The sequence below is a fragment of the Elephantulus edwardii genome, unplaced genomic scaffold, assembly GCF_000299155.1.
Source record: "Elephantulus edwardii isolate Elephantulus edwardi_28Jun2011 unplaced genomic scaffold, EleEdw1.0 scaffold00141, whole genome shotgun sequence".
NCBI lineage: Eukaryota > Metazoa > Chordata > Mammalia > Macroscelidea > Macroscelididae > Elephantulus > Elephantulus edwardii.
The window spans coordinates 1,221,011-1,244,234 of record NW_006399891.1 but is presented as its reverse complement, the minus strand read 5'-3'; the positions used below and the strand labels follow the sequence as shown (position 1 = coordinate 1,244,234).

The 23,224-nt window shown below is 37.6% G+C and overlaps 1 protein-coding gene across 1 annotated transcript in view; it reads left to right on the top strand.

Moving 5' to 3' along the window:
* Positions 1-23,224, top strand: part of TMC1 (transmembrane channel-like 1) — a 189,406-nt gene that overhangs the window by 114,852 nt on the left and 51,330 nt on the right. The window contains exons 9-13 of the mRNA XM_006894419.1: positions 6,086-6,228; positions 9,017-9,161; positions 9,809-10,003; positions 17,950-18,129; positions 18,247-18,408. Coding sequence (XP_006894481.1) covers positions 6,086-6,228; positions 9,017-9,161; positions 9,809-10,003; positions 17,950-18,129; positions 18,247-18,408 — 825 coding nt within the window. The remainder of the gene's footprint in view (positions 1-6,085; positions 6,229-9,016; positions 9,162-9,808; positions 10,004-17,949; positions 18,130-18,246; positions 18,409-23,224) is intronic.

Sequence of the window (23,224 nt, the reverse complement as noted above, 5' to 3'; positions counted from 1 at the left end):
AAGATTAGGTCTTTGGCCAAATGGTCTTAATAATAAAAAATCCCAATTGCTGTTGAGTCAGTTGGGATTCATGACAACTGCACTTTTGTCTGTGCAGTTTCCAGTGGCTGGATCTTCAGAGATAGATAGGTCATCGGGACTTTATTCTGAAGTCCTTCTGGGTGGCTTCACACTGCTAACCTTTCAGTTAGCAGACAGGACATTGAGACTTTCTCCACCTAGAAATTCTGGTTTGATGATTACTCTAAATTAAATCACTCAGGGTAATGAAACTGACTATCCGAAAGATAAAGCCTTTTCTTTCCCAGTGAGAATTTGCTTCCAAGTGAACAACATCAAAGAACAGAAGGTTTTACTAGATGTTCTAATATCATATTCCACTTATCAAGGCATACAGTAATATATGGGGATATATATCTAAGCTTCATGCTGATTAAATAAGGAACTGAACATGTTTGCTAACATTCAGAATTTTGCAAGTAGAAATCTTTTCAGGAAACCCTGAAGTCCAGTCTCCCTCTGTGTTCGGGATTTGGCAAATGTTAAGCTCCTGATAAATACTTTGGCATGATTAGTGAATATATGAATTGATGATTGGCGACCGTAAAGTGAAACATTCTCCATTCTATGAACTCTTCCAATAACCTTGGATTTGATGAGCCTGCGACATTCTAACAGAAATTAGTGTTAATAGACTCCAAGCGAGCATAGAACTCCAGAGCTGGCCAGGGATTTTCTGTGTTCATTTGGAACTTGGCTCTGACTGTGGTCTCTCTGTCACAGATTTTGGGGTGGAGAGTGCTCCCACAGGGAAAGCATAGAGCGCTGACATGGAAACTGAATAGAACCTTGGCTAGGCTCAGAGTCACTGTTATTTTAGGCACTTCCAGATGTCTGCTGTTGTAGTTTTATGGGAGGGGAAAGATGTGTGGAGGGTGCTTACCCACTGGGTGGAAAGGAAGCATGTTCATTTTCTAGCCTTTCAGCTCATGTTTAAAATCACCCCTTAGCATGCTATTTGGACAAAGCTTTTAGAAAAGATATCTTTTTATTCAGATGGCCAATAAACACATGAAAATACATGCCAATTCACTGGTAATAAGAAAGATGCAAACCAAAACCACAATGAGATACCATCTCACCCCACTAGTAGTGGCAAAGTTTAACAGGACAGCAAGTAATAAATGTTGGAGAGGATGTGGAGAGGTAGGAACTCTTATATACTGTTGGTTGGATTATAAGATGGTACAATCACCCTGGATGGCCATTTGGCATATCCTCTAAAAGCTGAACTTAGGCATTCCAATATACCTCGAGAAAATTAGAACTGAGGCACAAATGGAGATTTGTACACCAATGTTCATAGCAGCGTTATTCACTATTGCAAGAATGTGGAAACAGCCCAAAGGTCCAACCACAACCGAATGGATTAAGAAGTTATGGTACATTTACACAATGGAATACTACACAGTGTGCAGGAGCAATGATTTTGAAGATCACTACCTAACGGAGGAGGGACTGGAGAGCATTATGCTAAGTGAACCAATTCAGTCTTATAAGGACAAATACTATATAATACCATTATTGTAAAAATAGATAACTAGAGGGGTGATACCTATGTATTATTATCTTCCAAATAAAAGTATATACTATTCTTTTTAAAAAGGATATCTTTTTTAGTACCTCTTTTATCTAAATATCTGGCTGAATACATAGTAAATAAGCAACTAAAGTCTTTCTGAAACACTCAGGGTCCCAGCAAGAAGAGGACCCTTACCTCCTTTGCTTGCCATTTACTATTTATGATGTGCCAGCTTGTTGAACAAATGTTTAATGGTACATATGCCAGATGAGCTCGTGCTCTAGTAGCTACTGTGTTAAACTAACAAATTATCAGATGCATAGTATTTATCTACTTTATCTATTTTCTTCTTTCATGTCACTATTTTTTAAACTAGGCCATCAGAAATTGGGGGGGGGAAAGTCAACTTATAATATTTATGAATATGGAGATCACGTTTGCCGAAATATCTGAGAGTCCTGATATAAACCAGGCACCAATCCAGTAGCATGGATAAAAATTCACACTTCATTGTTGTTATGTGCTACTGAGTCACCTGCAACTCATAGTGACCCTGTGTACAACAGCTCTGAAGCCTGCCCTGTCCTAAGCCTGTCTCACTGACTCAGACACACCTAACCGCATTGCTCTAGTAACTGTATAAACCTATCTCATCCTGGGTCTTCCTCTCCTGGGCTGTCCTTCCACCCTTGCAAGCATGATGTCCTTCTCCAAGGATCAGTTTCTCCTGGCCACATGCCCAAAATAAGTGAGACAGAGCTTCAAAATCCTAGCCTCCAAGGAAAAACTTGGTATCACCCTTTCCAAAGAAGATTTATTTGTTTTCTTGGCAGTCCTTCTTATGTTCAAGACTCTTCTCCAGCACCACAACTTAAAGACATTGATTCTCCTTCTGTCATCCTTATTCATTTTCCAGCTCCCTGATGCAAAACAAGTAATTGTGAAGATTGTGGAATGAATCAGGTGTACCTCAGTCTCTAGATAGACATCGTTGCTTTTCAGTACTCTGGAGAGGTCCCTGACAGCAGATTTACCTAATACAATTCATCTTTTGATTTCCTGACTGCTGATGCCAAGAGTACTGATTGTGGTGCCGAACAAGCAATCTCAATCTCTCCATCTATCATGGTGCTGCCAATTGGCCCAGTGGTGAGAATCTTCATCTTCTTGTTATTGAGCTTTTATCCATGTTGAAGACTACGGTCCTTGATTTTCTGCAGCAAGCACGTAAAATCTTCTTCAGTTTCAGTAATTAAGGTGATGCCATTTGCATAACACAGGTTGTTGATGAGTCTTCCTCTAATCTTGATGCCACATTCCTCCTCATAAAGCCCTGCTCCCAAATGATCTGTTCTGCATACAGATGGAAAATGTATGGGGATAGGATGCATCCCTGATGCATTTCTTTCCTGATTTTGAACCATGTAGTGTTTACCTGCTCTGCTCTGAGGACTGCTGAATTCCCATTCTCCTCAAGGTTAACCACAATTTGTTGTAATCATACAGTCAAATGTCTTTGCATAGTCAGTGAAACAAATAGATATTCCTCTGGTACTCTGCTTTCTGCCAAGATCCATCTGATTGATATTAGCTATAATGTCTCTAGTGTCACAGCCTCTTCCAAGCCCAGCTTTTATTTCTGTTAGTTCTCTGTCATTGTAGTGTTCCAGTCATTTTGGGATAATCTTCAGCAGGATTCTGCTTGCATATGATATGAGTGATATAATAATTTCCACACTCTGTCAGGTCACCTTTTTTTTGGAATGGGAATAAATATTGATCTCTTCCAGTCAGTTGGCCAGGTACTTGTCCTCAAGATTTCTTGGCACAACTTGTGAGCACATCCAGGGAAACATCTGTTTGCTGGAATATGTCAGTTGGTATTCCATGAATTCCTGGGGCTTTATTTTTTTGTCAAATTCTCAGAGCAGCCTGAACTTCCTCCTTCATCGCCGTTGCCTCTTGATCATATGTTGTTTCTTGAAATACTTCTGCGTCAGCTAATTCTTTTTCCTCCATTAGGAGGGTTATTTGTTTTGTTTTATGTTCTTTATCTTCCTGAAAACCTAAGTAACTAGCATAACACAAGGGCTGAAGGCAAACAATGGTTAATGTGTGACTTGATTTTTTTTTTTACAGTTCAAGTTCATACTTGGTCATTTACTAGTTTTGTGACCTTGGACAAATTACTTCATTTCTTAAAGGCTCACTCTTCTCATTTATAAATTGGTATAACAACAGTAGCTCTTGATTATTTGTATATATTGACAAACATGATAAATAACATCATCTCTTTGAACTACTTGCTGAGTCAATCACAAATAAAACAAAGAGTAAGCTAGTTGGAGGTCAACATGCCATCTTTAATACTATTAAAGCTGATGTTAGCAGATATGTCTCTCTATGGACTTCATAGTCAAATCTATCTACTCATCCTTTGCAGGGAATCTTTGCTTAAGAAGAAATGACTCACATTACCCCTTTACTTCATGTATTGCTATTGGATTGGCCTCTCCTCATTGGGGCCAGAGTAAAGCACCAAAGAGAGGCTGGTGTGTGTTATATTTATTGATCTTCTCAATGTGGAGGGAGCATCACAGTGGGGGAAACTATTGCCTTTAACTGTAGGAACTTCTTGGGGGGATTCTGTGAGATACAAGTGTTCAGAAAAATGCTAAATTAAAAAAAAATCATCAACTGATATAGCAATAATGCTAATCAAATGCCAGGAAAGTGAAATGAGATAAGGATGATTGCTGGAAGATGTAGTGATAAGGTTTTGATTCCGAAGAGACCCAGTTTTTATCCACCACAGAAAAAGCATGGACAATAAACTCCTGTGCAATTAACTGTCTCTGAAAACCCACAGGAGGGTCAGCTATCAACTCCAACTAGACAGCACACAACAACAATGATAAAAAATCCACAGTATAGGATATAACATTAGAAATGAGATCTTTTAAGGATGAAAACTGTAAGACAGTTCTCTCTCTCTCTCATATATATATATATATATATATATATATATATCTCCCATATATGAATGTGGAGTTTAAGTTTGCTGAAATATTTTCAGAAAAGGTATGTAGGGTCCTATTCAGGAGTCCCTGATGCAGCCAGGCACCAACCAGTAGTATAGGTCAAAAGTTCGAGAATATACCCCCTGGAAACCATTCACCTCTGACTGAACTAAGTATGCCCTTTGTTTATGTCAATTTCCCCACTTACTGTAATTCTTCCTCAGGAATTAGCATCCAAAGCATTTCTTTCTCCTTTTCCTTTTCTTTCTCTCCCTACTCTTCCTTCTCCCCTTTTCAATAGGAGACTTCAATATCCTTGTATCAGTAAAAATGATGTTCAAGAAACTGGGTTTCTGAGATTCAGAGATGACTCACTTCATCTCAAGAGATAGACTCAAAGTGGCAAGTTAGCTTTCCTTTCACATACCATAATGATTTTAAGGTAGGATGTCCAACAGAAACTGGAAAATCATATATAATAATGCAGAAACAATACTTTAATATGGAGAGTGGAAAACATTTGATAAGGTAAAGAAAAGAAGATGAAGAACGCTGTAATGGAAGCAACAGGAGAACAGGTCCATGTTCTGCATATAAGGAGAAATTATTTCTTGAGGTGGCTTTGGGAGAGAGTAATTCCAACTCTGGCTGCCTGTTGGCGTTTTGTATGCCTTTTAAGGACAGATAGTTTGACGTGTAAACGAATATATTTGTTATAGGAGAATGTCATATGCTTGGCGATTTGAAGATTTAATTTCTTTGTCATCTCGCCTGTGCCTCGATTTTGCTAACAGAGGCACACAGCCCTTGGATTCAGAGAGAATGCAGTCTTAAGTAATCTCTAGTGGCTTAATGGTTAAAATACTCAGCTGCTGACCACAGAGTCAACTGTTGAAGCTCACCAGCTGCTTCATGGAGAGCGCTAATAGTCTGCTTCTGTAGAGATTTACAGCCCTGGAAACACCGTGGGTCAGCTCGCCTTTGTCCTGCTGGGAAGCTATTATTTGGAATGGACTCACAGCTTTGGGTCTGTTTTTTTGGTTTGACATAATTGTGGTTCAGGTCACTGCAAGTGGGAACCTTAGTGGTTGCATGTGTCAGATCCCCTCCCCTGCTCTCCGCTAAACAAGCTCAGAACATTGGAAATCTAATGGTACTATGAGTGTCTTTAAATGTTTAAGTCAATGTGCATCTCATGGTAATATCTCCACAGCCGAGCAAGTCTATATTTGGTTAAAGATTTGATCTACTTAGAGTCTCTGAATGTAGACTAAAAGCAAATGCTGGCAAACAATATGGCACTGTGACTTTCAACTTATGAAGTAGAACAAAAGCACTCATTTCAAAGCCATCATCGCTCAAGTTTGAAAATTAATGTCATTTTATTATTCTTGATAGGAGTTGATTTCCACCCCCATCCTACCCCCTTCATTTTAACTGCTCTTCCCAACATCTGCTAAGTGTTTTTGTTATTGGCTTTTAGGGCTTGGCACAATATTCTGTCCTTTTCTACGGGTACTACGACAATCGGCGCACCATTGGATGGATGAACTTCCGGTTGCCGCTCTCCTATTTTCTGGTGGGCATTATGTGCATTGGATACAGCTTTGTGGTTGTCCTCAAAGCGTAAGTTTCATTTGTCTCTTGAGATGCAAACATTAATTTCCGGAATCAAATGAGGGAATTAATTTCAGAACTGGATATAATGTTGTTGTTATTAGATCTCCAGAGGATGCAGCATCTGTAAGAAATGAAATATAGCTTTAATACCCGTGGTAATGTCAGACTCACGTCCGCAAAACGAAAGGGCTGAATCCAAGCATCGGCCTTGGGCTCACCTCTCAGAATCACACTGATGGCTGGTTGCATGTCCAGCCAGCAGTGAAAATAGCCACTGACCCCTCTTTTCTTGTGCAGAGAAATTTGCAATTTGCAGAATCAGCTCAATATGCTGAATCTGTTGTCTGTTCATTAAAAAATAGGCCAACAAAATGAAGCCCAAGGATAATCACTCATCCAAAGAACTTCAGCTTCAGAATAAAGGGGGGGGGGGAAGAAGAAGAGACAATCATGATCCAGCACATAACATGGTTTTCTTGTAAAAAGATTTATTAGAGCATGAGGAAAGATTTGACTGGGGAATCAATGAAATGATAGTTCACTCTTCTCCCCTGTACAATATGCTGTTTAAAGAAACTTTAAAACTTTACACAGTCATTTGAGGATGTCAATAATCTATCCTTTAGTCAATTTTCTGATCTGATTTAGTAACAAAAGCCTTTCCCTGAGTGAGTTGGAAGGATGATGTATGCTCCTCCTTTAAGCAGGAGCTCTCTGGAATGGTCTATGATACGTTTTGTGTCTTATACCTGCTGGATTTACTGGTTTCTCTGAAGAAAACTGGTGTATTTTGTTTTAAAACTCTTTTAGGACTTGAAAATAGCCTTAAGGGAGAATTCATATCCAAGCCATTTATCTACATATCCAAAACCACAGGCTTGAAGCTCCATTTATACAATGGGAACATTTGGCCATTTTATAGGTTTATGTAGAGGTTTTAAGAAACCAAATAAATGTCTCTATATATCCTAAGCCAAGCTATGTTGTTGTTATTGTTGTGTACCACAGAGTCAGAATCAACTTGTAGCTGACCCTCCAGCAGCTTTTTCAGAAACAGTTATTTGCACAAGAGGAGATTGTCTATCCTTCTCTGCAGAGCAGCTGGTGGATATGAACTGCATGCCTTTGGGATTGCACAGTTTCGAATCACTAGACAATCAGAGCTCCCAAGCCAACCATAGCCCAATCTATCAATCTATTTCCATAAAATTAACACGAGACTACATGTAAACATTATTTGAAAATGATAAAATATTTCACCAATGTAAGGAAGTATTATTTTTCTATTATTTTCATAGCATGTTATCCATTGCTGTCAATATGATTCCAATTCATACTGACCCTATGGGACAGACAAGAACTTCCCCATAGAGTTTCCCTTTCTTAGTTCTGTATTACTGTAATATTAAAAATAAAACCACAAACCATATTATGCTATTTCATAATACGTCAAATGATATTTCCATTTTGTTACTGTGGGGGAAAGAATGTAAAGTGAAATTTGTATTTCTAACATTGAAAGAAATCTGTAATTACAAGCAAAAGTATGTGTTTTGAAAATAATGCTTCAAATATGTGCACCATTATTTGGCATTAAGATTGGATAAAACCTTTGACTTTTTTAAAGGAAGAGATTAGAGGAAGCAAAAATGAAGTGCATTTTGTGGACTTATTCTTTGCAAAGAAGTTCTACAGCGAATTGAAACCTCACCGAAATGTCTTGACCTGGGTGGGTCCATCCATACATTTTAGAGGCTTTAAAAAACAGTTAAAGTTGTTTAGAAGAGTTTAGTATCTAAACCTACTTCTCATATAGGGAATATCTTTCTTTCTGGAATTCAATAATTAAAATAGTGAAAAGTCTACTGTACTATTATTAGGCACTTTTGCAACATAGCTCGACAGGAATGGACACTGAGGTGCAAGGCAAGAGCATCTTTGTTGTGAGGGTTAAGGTTAGATATCAGTTGGCCGAGCCATTATTTCTAGTGACTTTTCAGTTACATAATAATCGGGCTAACAATGTAGTCATCCTTCATTTTTGGATCCAGTGTGATTAGCCTCTATACTTTTATAACCTCAATTTTTGAATGAAAACTTGGTCAAATGAAGAATGAGTGCATACATACATTTGTGTTCTCCTTGTGGAGAGACAACAGTTTAAATCAGATTCTTAATGATATCTTCATCCCACAAAAAGATCAATCATATGAATTTCTAAGATGCAGAACAAATAAAATATATCTTTTTATGTAATTCTTTACTTATTAAAATGATTACAGTTCAGTCATTTTTTAGTCTTGGAACCTGGAAAAATAACTTTCATCTACAATCAAGCCAACACAAAACTCAAAATTAGAAATGCTGCTGTTGTTGTTGTTTGTTGTGCTGTTGAGTTGCCTGCAACTCATCGAGACCCTATATACAACTGCTCAGAAGCCTGCCCTGTCCTGAACCAGCCTCACTGACACCAACACTCCTATCCCCATTGCCCTAGTTACTGTATCAATCCATCTGGCCTGGGGTCTTCCTCTCCTGTGCTGTCCCTCCACCCTTCAGAGGATGATGTCCTTCTCCAAAGACTGGACTTATCTGACCATGTGCCCAAAGTATGTGAGACGGAGCTTCAAAATCCTAGCCTCCAAGGAGAAATGGGGTTTCAACCTTTCCAAAACTAAAATTTGAAAATAAACTTCTATTTTCTAATTGTTGGATCTTATATGTTCTGATACTCCCTGCTCTGTCCTTACCTTTTTTAATTCTAGCTGCTTAGTTAAATTCTCTCTTCTTACAGAATGACCCAAAATATTGGTGACGATGGAGGTGGTGATGACAACACTTTCAAATTCAGCTGGATGATATTCACGAGCTGGGACTACCTAATTGGCAATCCTGAAACAGCAGACAACAAATTTAATTCTATCACAATGAACTTTAAGGTACATGGACAAGCCTCCATTCTTTTTTGTTTGGTTTTTAAAAATTTTAAGAATAAAAGTGAAATTATCCCATATAGTATAAGTAGTGAAATATCTTAAAGATGAAATAAAGAATAATTCGCTGTTTCCACCTATCAGGCTCTTGGTAGGACTCTTATTATGACGGAAAAAAAAATCTGATAACCCTGATGGGCATTTTATCCTTCTAGGCCTTTCTTCTCTAAATTTGGTAATAAAATAATGCCAATGGCTTGAAATATAAGGCCATTAGTAATCATAATCAGATATTTTAAATCCTCAAACAATGCTCATTAATTATTTACAGGAAAAAGTTAGCTCAATGTTTAAAATTACTCTAGAGCATTATTTTGTAGATAATTTTAAAAGCAACTGTACTGGAAAACAATGTCTTTTATGATAAAGAATAGTATTAGATAAATTAGAATTTGCAGAAATTCTTCCTTCTTTCTTTTAGTCTCATTTTCTGGGAAAATCTACCAGGTGAAATTAGTTAAATTCACTAGGTGAATTTAGTTAACATATTCATTTCTCATATTTTGGTGTTTGCCAAAATAATTCAATTCAATGATCTCTTTTTGTAGCTCATTATTCTATTTGTTTTCTTTTTATGTTTCACCTGTGTCCAGGAAGCTATAATAGAAGAAAAAGCAGCCCAAGTAGAAGAAAACATTCACTTGATCAGATTCCTGAGGTTCCTTGCTAACTTCTTCGTGTTTCTGACACTTGCTGGGAGTGGATACCTCATCTTCTGGGCTGTGAAGCGATCCCAGGAGTTTGCACAGCAAGATCCTGACACCCTTGGGTGGTGGGAGAAAAACGAAGTTCGTCCCTGCATGCTTTTTATGTGCTTAGCACCTGATATTTGCCATTTTGTGGATTATATACTTCTGTGATAGAACATTTAATAAGACTGCTCTATGTATCTGTCCTTATATTCAAACTATTCTGTTGTACATTTTCTACTCTTGTCCAACCTTATTTCTGAATCTGTCTACTTAACTGTATTTTGCTTTTGTTTCATTTTGTGACACTGTGGGATGTCAGAGTTGGAAAACATACCAGAAACATTAAGTGAACACTTAGCATTTATAGATGGGAATGATGAATCTCTGGACATTAGCTGGTGTGTTCAGAGCTGGCATTTGCAAAATACAACTGTTGGCTAAATTCTAAATTCTTTGAGACATCATGATCTTGATTCCTAAACTGTAGATTCTCATTATTCACAGCTTGATTGCCAGCTGAAATGTTTGTAGCTGGAAACCATTTAGAGATAGCTGGGAAATCATGTCTGCGATCTAAGCCTTGAAAATCCTGGACAGTGTTCTCTGCAACATGGAGTCACCACTAGAGGGAATTGGTTCCACAGCAAATAGCAAGATAAATTTGAAGTAGAGAGCCTGTAAATAATGATAATAGATTGTATTTAATTTATCTCATTGGAAATGTTCAGAATACCAAACCCACTTTGAGCTAATCTGAGCTTGCCTTTTTTTTTCAACTGCCTGAATCCCTTCCCCACTCCCTATCTCTCCCCACAGGATTCAAATGAGGAAGCCAACTCTACATCAGGAGTTAAACATTATGGTCATTATATGCAGAATATCTATACACTTACTGGTATTTACTACCAATCAGAGAAAGGGGGTTGGAATAGAAATTTAGAATCAAGAAAGCATCGTCACCTGATTTGTTCTCTTTCATAAAATGTTCCAATGTACAAGGTGGCATTATTTAGAACTTGGTAATTTTCAAAATATGTACCAATTTAGCCTGTGGGAAGTTTAGGCACATCATGTGATTTCTGGGGTATATTTTCACTGCAACTTCTTGAGAGCCTCTAGACCAAAAGCAGTCTTCTAAAGATAGAATTTCTTAGAAAAATCTTAGGCAGCAAATGATTTTAAAACTTCTTCTAAAAAACAAAACAAAACTTCTTTTTTAAAAAGTCTCAAAATGCAAACATCCTAATATTTCAGAATTGGTAACATTGCAGATACGGGACTATATATTTTAGTTAGGTGCTGTAATCCTGAAGGTATGCCGTTAGAGGGCACCAGCTGCTCCTCAGGAGAAGGATGGACAATCTTTTCCCATGGGATTAACTGCCTCTGACAACCCGCCAGAGTGTCATCAATGGGTCAGTTCTGGTTCAATGGTACTTGACAACAACAATATAAAAAAACCTCTTACAGGAACTTGTAAATAAGAATGTTATTAGTGTGTGTTTGGTTTTATTTTTAATTTTATATTGGTTTGCATACAAAGTTCATAAAATTCATACGTTGTTTTTCACATCGGATCTTTTCCCTTTAATTTACCCATCCCTCCCTCCACCTATCAAATTGTGCAACCCTGTGGTTAAAGCCTCCCCTGTGGCACTCAGGACTGGTTTGTTTGTTCTTTTTTGTTTTGGTTTGGTTTTTGTCAAACATTCTTCTAAGTGTTATTGCACTGGTCTGTCCATTTGCTGTACAGAGGTAACTCGTGGTTGCTGTGAAGCTGAACACTGTGACACTAATGTGTTAAATGAAATAATAGTCACCCATTATGGACAGTGTTTGGTGGAGCTTCTGATTTAAACAAGCTTGAAAGCAGGAGTGGCATCCACTTCTGAAATAACTTGCCTCCGGAAACTCTATGAACTTGGAGAAACAATGAAAGTTTACAAGTGTTCAGGTCTTTCCTTTATAGGGTCACTATGAGTTGTATATGACTCGACCGCACTTAACAACAACTGCAACCCCTCCTTGTATCCTCATACTCGTTATTTTTATTGTGCCATCAATTTAACTGTGACTCATAGCAACCTTATAACCAACAGATCTGAACCTCCCTGTCCTGCATCTTCACCAATGATGCAGTTACTATGTAAATCTATCTTGTTATCAGATAGAGGGATTTACTCTTTAAAATAAAGAAAAACCTAAAAGATTAACTAAAACAGCTGTCAAGATTCTCTTTTCTAACTTTGATAGCACTTACAGGTAAAATAATACAACTCTGTCGCATAGTTATATTGATTGCCTGTTTAAAGAAATAAATCATACCAAGTGATTACAAAAACAAAGAGATTACTGTTTCAAAGAAACTGTCTAACATCCCTCTTAGGAGATGTCCGAATTCTCAGAGGTATGAAAGATAAAAATGGGAGTTCACTGGCAACTTACGAAATGTCATGAAAAGAAATTTAAATTTGTCTTATGTAAAATTGCACAAGATATTCCAAGTCTTTTGGCTAAATTGCTAATATTTTTTTTACTCTTTTTTATGTTATGCCACATTGGTTGTTGACTTGTGCTGGTCACACTTATATAATGAAAGTGAGAAAAAAAATGAAATTATTTTCTAAGTATAATCTAGTACTTATAATTAAAACAGGGAATTTTCCAAGGAAAATTGGAAATGTTTAGTGCTAAGCTTTTGATCCAGATATTTGGGAAAGTGAGTCATCAGAGATATAAGAAATCTTTTTTAAATTTAATTAAGTCCCCTCCTCCCATTATTGTCTTCAGCTTCTCCAGTTTAAAGTTTCCAGATTAAAGATTAAGGGGCACCTGGCAAAATCTATGGTATTTTAAATGACTTCATGTTGTTAGTAAAGGCTATTCCTTGGAGAAAGACATCATCCCATACACTTCAGGCATGTTGTTAGCAGGTTACAGCCCTTCAAAAAAGACATCATTATGATGGGGAAAGATTGAACAATATCATTAATAGAACATGCAAACAAAATACTGTTCAGGATCATAAAAAAGTGGCTAGAACAGTACATAGAGTGCTTCTAGACATACAAGCAGGATTTAAATGATACCTTTGCACTAGGAATTGCTGACATCAGGTGGATTCTGACTGAAAGTGAAGAATTCCAGAAAATTGTCTATTTGTGCTTTATTAACTATGCAAAGGAATTTGTGCAGTTCTTAACAAATTATGGTTGACATTGAAAAGAATGTGAATTCCAGAACACTTAATTGTGCTGGTGCAAAACTTATACCTACCTGTGAACAGAGCAAGGAACACTGCATGGTTTAAAATTTGCCAAGGTGTGCATCAGGGTTGTAGCCTTTCTTCACACTTATTCAATATGTATTGTGAGCAAATTATTCAAGAAGTTGGACTCTATGAAGAAAAATATTGCATGAGGATTGGATGAAGACTTATCAATAACCTTCATTATGCAAATGACACAACTTTGCTTGCTGAAAGTTAAGAGGACTTTAAGCACTTATTGAGGAAAGTTAAATATAGATTCAATGGCTTGCATCTCAGCATAAAAAAAAAGACATTTTTGGCACTGGACTGATAGACAACATCACGACAGATGGAGAAAATACTGAGACTGTCAAAGACTTCATCTAACTTTAATCCACAATCAGTACATTTGATACTAGCAGTCAGGTATCAGGATATGTATTATATTGGGACAGTGTGTAGTCAGGGAACTCTCCAATTTATTTAGAAGCAATGATGTCAGTTTGAGGACTAAGGTGTGCCTGATTCAGGCCATGGTCTTTCAGTCACCTGCTATGCATCTGAAAGCTGGATGATTAATAAGGATGATAAAAGAAGAACTGATGCCTTTGAACTGTTATATTGGTGAAGAGTGCTGAGTATCTCATGGACTGCCAAATGAACGGATATGTCTTGGAGAAGATCCAGTCAGAGTGCTCCTTAGAGGCAGAGATGATGAAACTTTGTCTCACATACTTTGTGCATGTTGCTAGGATAAGTTATTCTTTGGAGAGGCACATGCTTGGGAAGGAAGAAGGGAAGACAAAAAAATAGAAAGACTATAAAGCAGGTGGTTTGACACAGTGAGGAGTTTGTCTTTCAATATGGCTCTTCTAGTGTGGATGACTGACTAGATGGGTGGGACTATGTGCATGTGGCATGTTGGCTTATCCACAAAGGGATTGGCCAATCTGCCACGCCACAAGAGGATTTTCCAGTCTCAACTATCTACAAGAGGATTGGCTGGTCTCATCAATGAATTAAATAGATCTAGATGCAGAGACAATTTTTTTTTTTCCCATCAGAAGAGGAAGAAATTTTTTTCCAGGCAGAGAAGAGAGACTACCTCTGGTGAAATATAGGAGATGTTTTTGGATAGCAGCAGTCATGGCTGAACTAGAGAATTGATGTGAAATGAGATGACACCTTGAAAGGAGGCAGAGGAGAGCCAAAATTGGCAGGACTGAGAACTTTATTGTACAATTGGGTGGAGAGCCAATATTGGCAGGACTAAAAAGTTTGTTGGACCATTTGGTGGAGAGCAAATATTGGCAAGACTGACAACTTTGTTGGACAACTGGGGAGGAAAGCCAATATTGGCAGGACTGAGAATTTGAGAATTCTTAGAGCTGTGAGTCTTGAGGCTGAGGTGTCTGTGCGTCTTGACCGTATTCTGTTATTAATCTAGATTGTAAATTTTTTACTTCCCCATTATAGTTCTATGTGGTCTGTGAGCTATTACATCAGAATTTGGACCCAGCGAAGTAGTAAGATTGCTGTTTAGAGGAGTAGAAGGAAGTATGGGGGTATAGGGTACATGTCTGACTTCATGGGACTTGAGTTTGTGTTATTGATGCTGTGAACGGGGACAGTTATTCTTTCTGAAGTCGATAAAGGTCTGATATGGGTGGCCTCATGTGATTCTTTCTCTTTTTATGCACAGTAACTGTAGTGATGGACTTGAGCATGTAAGAGACAGTGAAGATGGCACAAGATATGGCAGGATTCAGATCAATTGTTCCTAGGATTGCTATGAGTCATACTTGGCTCAACAGCACCTAACAACAATAAGGTCAGTGAAAAACCTTCAGAGACATAGTTTCACACATTGGCTGAAACAATGAGTTTGAGCATGACAGATATTGTGAGGAAGGTGTAGGATAGGCTAATGATTCAATCTGTTGTTTATAGGGTCACCAAATGTTGTAATTGATTTGATGGTATACTACAACAACAACAACAACTACTACAACAACAATCTGTGTTGGCCAGGCAGGCAGGATATATAGACAAAATATTTCCCAGTTTTTATATTTCCTTTGTTTCCCCCACCCACATCACTACTTTATCTTTAGAATATATAGACAGTTCCTTAATTTTTAAAACTTTCCTACTTGGTCGTGATAACATTCTGCCATGTGTTTCTCTTCGTGCTTCTTGGAATGCCCTCTGTTTTCTCTGGAAAAGCCCATGAAATTGTTATGGCCCCAATACTTTGCAATCTCCAAAGTGAAACTAGTTTAGAGAACTTGCCCAATCCTAACTGATAAAGCTAGCCAATATGCTAATGATTATCAAGTTAATATTCCTTGAAAAGGGATATCATCCTTAGAAAGGCGAAGGGTTAGTGAAAGATGAAGATTCTCAATGAGATGGACTGATACAATAATGTAGCAAAAGGTTTAAGTGTATCAGATATGACGAGGATGGCACAGGATAGGAGAGGGTTTAGATATGTTGTTCATAATACCGCTATGAGTCGTACTTCACTCAATGACACACAAAACTACAACAACAACAACAACATATCTAGAAGCAGTAATTCACACACAAAGGGATACTGCATGGTTTAAAAGAAACTGCATCAGGATTATATCTTTTTTCCCCCACCTTATCTACTAAACAGGCATGCTGAAAAAAAATCATTCAAGAAGCTAGGCTGTATGGAGAAGAATCTGGCATCAAGATGAGAAAAACTGGATGAAATATGTTTACGGCATTGAAGTCTATGGGGTAGAGAACAGTCTAAAAGTATTATATTTTAGGGCATTATTTTTATCGTAGGAGTACGCAATGAGGGTTGCAGAGTGGATTATATTTGGGGGTAGGGGGTGGGGTTTGGGGAGGTGCGGGGGGATTGTGTACCAATGAGGGGGTTTTTCTTTTGCTTTTCAAGGAGAGGAGCAAATGGGGGGGGGTTTGTGCGGGGAGAAGGGTGCAACAATGAATGAATGGAATTCCAAAATCTCTGTAGATGTTCATTGAAATTAAAAATAAACAAACTAAATTAAATTAAAAAACATTAATAAAAAAATTTTAAAAAAAAAGATTAGAAGAAGACTCATCAACAGGCCACATTACACAGATGACATAAACTTGCTTGCAGAAACAAAAGAAAACTTGAAGATCAAAGACAACAGCCTTCTATATTAATTAACTACATCTCAACATCAAGAAAAAAATCCTAATCACTGAACCAATAGCCAACATCATGATAGATGGAGAAAAGGTTTAAGATGTCAATGATTTTCTTTTATTTGGATCCACAAACAACATCCATGGTAGTGGTAGTCAAGAAATAAAGATGTTTTACATTTGGAAAAGATGCTGTCAGAGACCTCTTTAAAAAGCAAAAAAGCAAAGCTGTAAGTCTGAAGACTAAGCCAGTGCGTCTGACCCAAGTCGTGATGTTTTCCTTTGCTTCATATGTATGTGAAACTTGGACAAAGAATAAGGAAGGCTAAATAATTGATACCTTTGAATTGTAGGGTTAGTGAAAGGTATTGAATATCCTATAAACCGCCAAAATAAAGAAATTATTCTTGGAGGAAGTTCAACGATGGTGTTTCTTAGAGGCAAGGACGGAAAAACTTTGGGATGAAAAAACAATAGGCTTGGGTATGGCAGAGATCATAAGAATGACGTAGAATAGAGCAAGGATTCAATCTGTTGCTTGTAGAGTTGCTATGGGTTACAGTCAGCTTGACAGCACCTGTAACAGCACAGCATAAATTGCTGAGCATGCAGGTCATTTGCCTTTTCCTTTGGAAATCTTGCTATAAAGTGTATCACCATATAAAAATCCACTCTCCAAGTGGGAGTAATGTAAACTGAATCCTTCATTATGACTGGAAATGCTATTACTGGCATATACACACACACACACATAAATACCCCTTGTGAATGTGAGTTGAATATTGTCTTTGTTGTTTTATTAAGATCAAAGTGTAAAAATGCATGGAATAATCTTCTTAAGTCCTGCGAAAGATCAAAGAGAACCTAGCTGAGGAGAATATCAGATTTCTAAGGGAAAGAAATATTTTAAATTCTTTCACATATGTGTGTCTTGTGTGTGTGTATAGTCATTTTAAGCATGTAATTCAATGTTGTTCAGAGCTGTTCAACCACCACCACTATTTATTTTTTTATTTTTTATCATTGCAAACAAAAACTTTAATTAACCATTCCCCACTCTCCCTTTCTTCCTGCCCTTACTAAGCTCTAATATGCTTTCTGTCAAGATAAATTGTCCTGTTCTGGGGATTTCATAGAGAGAGAATCAGAAAACATTTCCCCTCTTTTATATGGCTTATTTAATTTGTTGTTATTGTTATGTGCCATAAATACAGAGCCAACTTGTAATTGACACTTCAGGAGTTTTTCAGAGGCCGTAAATCTCATGGGAGGAGATTGCCTATCCTTTTCCTCTAGAACAGATCGTTGATTTGAACCAACTGCTTTGAGTTGGCAGCATCAATACTTACCTCTCAGCCATCAAAACTCCCTTATTTCATTTAACATATTTTCATTCATGTTATAGGCTGTATCAAAACTCTCATCTTTTATATCTGATTAATATTCTGTTTTATGCATTTATCACATTTGGCTTTTTGGTTTTGGTTTTTGTGTTGTTTTTTTCTTAGTAAATACTTACGTTTTCCCTCCATTTTGGCTATTGTGTATAATGCTGCTGTGAAGAAAGATATGGTTTTAAGTGCCATTAATTGAGTTCATTCTTTGTATTTCCTTGTAGATGAACATGGTTATGTCTCTTCTGGGGATGTTCTGTCCAACTCTGTTTGACTTATTTGCTGAATTGGAGGACTACCACCCCCTCATTGCTCTGAAATGGCTCTTGGGACGCATTTTTGCTCTTCTTTTGGGGAACTTGTATGTGTTTATTCTTGCCTTGATGGATGAGATTAACAACAAGGTAAAACTTATATCTGATTATCTTTGCCATTGCTTTGTATTAAATTGCTAGTCTCAAATGTTATCTGAAATACCTACAAAATCTGTGTTGTATTATTTGTATTTCTTTGCTCTCTAGATTGAAGAGGAGAAGCTGGTTAAGGCCAATATTACCCTCTGGGAAGCCAACATGATTAAGGCCTACAATGAGTCCCTCTCTGGAAATAGCACTGGACCACCTTTTTTTGTTCACCCAGCAGATGTACCTCGAGGACCCTGCTGGGAAACAATGGTTGGACAGGTAATAAACAATGGCAGGACAGGTCACCAATAAAGATGTATCACTAGTAATGGATTAAAAATTAACTTCCTTTGACACTATTAGTTCTTCCTTAAATGTGACCTATTTCTTATTAGCAAAATGTAAATATATTAAAGCTTACTGAAGGTTGACTCTGAAGTCCATGAATTTTTTTTCTCATGCAGTTTACACACACAATTTGAGGATATATTCTTCTTTTATGTCTGTTTTGTAGTTAATATAAATGAAAGATAATTTAACGTGGTATGAAGAAATACTTACTCTCTACATTATAATGAACTCTCAAGATTTGGTACAAATCCAAATGAATTTTTAAATGAAAATTTACTTAGTGTCATCTGTTTTTTATTTTAAATAAAGGTCCTTTTTGAAGCATACATTCATTCTTATTTTAGTTGAATTGATTATGTAAAATAATTTCTCTTGAAGTATTAGTTAAAGGATATTTTAGTTTGTTTCATGCTAACAAAAAAACAGAGTATATCTCATGTGGCTTTTTGTTCAATAATACAAACAAAACTAAACCAAAATATAAAGCAAAGAATAATCAATACTTCTTTGGTTTAATACAGATCCTATTTGTATTTTGGAAAAGCTAGGATTTTATTCCATTAGAATGACCACCCTAACTTGCATTTTTAAAGCTTTGGGCAATAGTTCATCATTGAAGGACAGATTTTTTAAAATGTCACAGTGTGTCTGCCTATGAGACAAGACTTTAGTTTCTGTTTCAGTGTGGTGTGTGTGAAATGAGCATTTATTTTTTTTTCATAATAAAAGGAATAGTGAAAATTTAGTACTATTGTTGTTGTTGTATAACCTGCATGTATGTCTCTTAAAAAATGTATTTGCTATGAATAAGTCATTGATTGTGCAAAATTCAATCATTCTCTCTCCAGCTTCATTTCTTTCACCGAGTCCATGTTTTCCAACTACTGAATCTTCTTCTCTGTTCCCAACTTTTGCATTCCAGTCACTCATTATTATCAATGCATCTTGATTGCATGTTCGATCGATCTCCAACTGTAAAAGTTGGTAGAAATCTTCTATTTCCTCTTCTTTGGCACTGGTTGTTGGTGCATATATCTGAATGATAGTGGTATTCACTGGACTTCCTTGCATGCATATGGATATTTGGAACCAGCCCATAGCTGACCCTCAAGGGGGTTTTCAGATGTAGCAAATTTCATGGGAGGAGACTGCTTATCTTTCTTCCATGGAACAGCTGGTGGATTCAAACCATGTATTTTTGGATTGCCAGAGCATCTCCTCACCAGTCCTTACTACTAAGCCACTAGAGCTCCCTAGTTATAAAACTAATACAAGTAAATATGGTTATCATTACATCTCCTCAACTTCAATCAATTCATTAGACTTAAACCATTTAACTGTGATTTCAATTATGGAAAAAAGAATAAGGCACATGTATGTGCGGAAAAAAGATGGATAATCTCCTTCCATGTGATTAACAGCCTCTGAAAACCTGCTGGAGGGTCTGCTATGGGGGTTCCGACTGTAGTACACAACATGTGATACTAGAAGGAGCCTGGTGGTTCACAATGGTCAGGCCCTCAGCTGCTGACCAAAAGCCTGCTAATTTAAATTCATCAGCTCTTCTGGGGGAGGAAGATTTTTTTTTCAGTCAGCTTCCCCAAATATTATAAACCTGGAATGATTAAAGGATAGTTCCACTCTAGTTTTTCTATCCTATAAGGTTGTTATGAGTTGCCTCAATGGCAACATTATTTTTTTTAATGCTAGATACATATTGGTAGGAGGAGTAGCATCCACTTGCTAAACAACAGGCCTCCGGAAACTCTATGAACTTTGATAAATGTTGATAGTTATAGAAAGGTTTCAGGCCTTTTGTTTATAGGGTTGCCATGAGTCATGCTCGACTCAAAGACAATCAACAACAACAGCAGTACATATGGAGGCAAGGATGGGGAAATTTCATCTCACATACTTTGCACATGTTGTATGTTGTCAGGACAGGAAAGTCAGTCCTTAAAAAACAGATAAAATGCTAGGAAGGGCAGAGGGGTCAGTGAAAGAGAGGAAGACGCTCAGCAAGATGGCTTGACATAGTGACTGTAACAATGGATGCGAGAATGAGGACAGCACAGGAGAGGGCAAGGGCCAGATGCGTTGTGGATAGCATTACTAGAAGCAATGATAGACTTGACGGTGCCTAACAACAGCCAATGCATATGGAAGACTTAGTTCAAAAAGTATGCTATAATTAAAGATTTTAATTTACTTTACCTTCTAAATTCAGAGGGAATAGAAACATCTTGTTATAGATTGTTAAATAGTTGAAATTCATATGTATATACTTTACACATTTTTCTAGGAACACACTATACATAAAAATAAAAAGGTGCCTAAATTTAGTAGACAGATGCTTATAATGCAAAGATTTGGTAAACAGAATAAAAATCTTCTCTCCCAAAATATTCAAATCTTATTCTCTGTAACCTGTCAATATGCTACTTTGCATGACAAAGGGGCCTTTGACTATATGGCTAAGTGAAAGATCTTCAAATGGGAGTATTATCTTGGATTATCAGTTGTTGTTAAGTACTCATAATTGGAACTGACTTGTAGTTGACCCTCCAGCAGGTTTTCAGAGGCTTTATGTCATGAGGGAAGAAAATGCCCATCTGTTTTCCTAATTGCAGCTGGTGGATTTCATTCACCACTAGAAGTTGGTGAATAGAATCATAAAGGTCCTTATATTTATTAGATGATCAAAAGAGTCAACAACAGACAAGATATAGTGACAAAACTAGAGCTACTGCATTTTTAGGATGGCAGAAAGAGTCATAAACTGAAGAATACAGGTGATATCTTAAAATGATCTGTGGCTGTTGCATTGACTGTGACTCTGAAATGCACTATGTCGTTATAAGTGCAGTCAACGAAGAACTGACTCATAGCTAAGCCCCCGTGGGTTTTCAGAGGCAGTCAATTACATGGCAGGAGACTGTGTTTCTTCAACCCACGACGCAGGTGGCAAATCTGAACCATATGCCTGTGGGTTACCACTAGGTAAGGAGCTAAAAACTCCATATGGTTTTTAAGACTGAAATCTTTATGGATGCTTACTGTCTTTTCCCCATGGATTAGACTGAAGGTTCAAATTACCTATCACAAATTTAATGTTTTCATTAACAGGGCTCCATAAATGATCTATGTTGTTGTTGTTTTGTGCTGTTGAGTTATCTGAGACTCATAGCGACCCTAGGTACAACAGCTCTAAACCCTGCTCTATCCTATGCCAATCTTATTGTGTTTGATTCTCCTATCCCCAGTAATCCAGTTACTGAATCAGTTCATCTCATCAAGGGTTTTCCTCTCTTGTGCTATCCCTCCACCCTCCCAAGCATGATGTCCCTCTCCAAGGACAGGTCCCTCCTTGCAACATGTCCAAAGTATGTTAGACAAAACTTCAGAATCCTTCCTTTCAAGGAGAAGCCTGGTCTCATTCTCTCTAGGATTAGCCTGTCTGTTCTCCTAGCAATCAATGGAATATTCAATACTCTTTTCCAGCACCACAGCTCAAAGGCATCCATTCTACCACGTCTAGTCATTGTCCAGCTTTCTGACGCATAGCAAGTAATTACAAAGACTATGGCCTGAATCAGGTGCACCTTGGTCTCTAGAATGACATCGTTACTCTTCAGTACTTTGGAGAGGTCTCTGACAGCAAACTGTCCCAGTGCAATTAATCTTAATTTCCTGGCTACTGGTACCAAGAATGTTGATTGTGGAGCCAAGCAAACTAAAGCTGTGAACAATCTCAGTCTCTTCACTATCTATCATGATGCTGCCAATAGGCCCAGTGGTGAGAATCTTCATTTTCTTGATGTTGAGCTCAATCCATATTGAAGGCTTCAGTCCTTGACCTTCTGCAGGAAGCTCTTCAGGTCCTCCTCAGTTTCAGCAAGCAGGGTTTTGTCATTTGCATAACGCAGGTTGTTGATGATTCTTCCTCCAATCCTGATGCCACATTTCTCCTCATCAATCCAGCCTTCCAGATAATCTGTTCTGCATATAGATTGAAAAGGTATGGGGATATGACACATACCTAGTATAGATCCTTCCCAATTTTGGGCCATGCAGTGTCTCCTTTCTCTGTCCTGATTACTGCCTCCTGGTCCAAGTATAGGTTTCACATAAGCATCATCAAGTGTTCTAGGTTTCCCATTCTTCTCAAATTTAGCCACAGTTTGTTGTAATCCACACAGCCAAATGCCTTGGCATACTCAATAAAACACAGATAGGCACTCCCCTGGTACTCTCTGCTTTCAGCCAAGATCCATCTGACATTAACTATAATATCCCTAGCACCACGGCCTCTTCTAAATCCAGTCTGCACATCTGGCAGTTCTCTGTTGGTGTGTTTTTCCAATCATGCTTGCATAATTTTCCAGCAGAATCTTGCTTGCATGTGATAGTAATGATGTTGCTTGATAATTTGTGCACTCTGTCGGGTCACCTTTCTTTGAAACGGGAACAAATATAGATCTCTTCCAATCAGTTGGCTATGTGGCTGTCCTCGATTTCTTGGCACAGCTTGGTGAGCACATCCAGGGCAGCATCTGTTTGTTGAAATATGTCAATTGGTATGCTGCCAATTTCTGGGGCCTTATACTTTATGAATACTTTCAGAGTGGCTCGAACTTTTTCATCACCCCTAGCTCTTGCTCATATGTTGTTTCATAAAATTCTTCTGTGTCCACCAATTCCTTTTGGTACAATGACTATATACTCTTTCCATCTTCTTTTACTG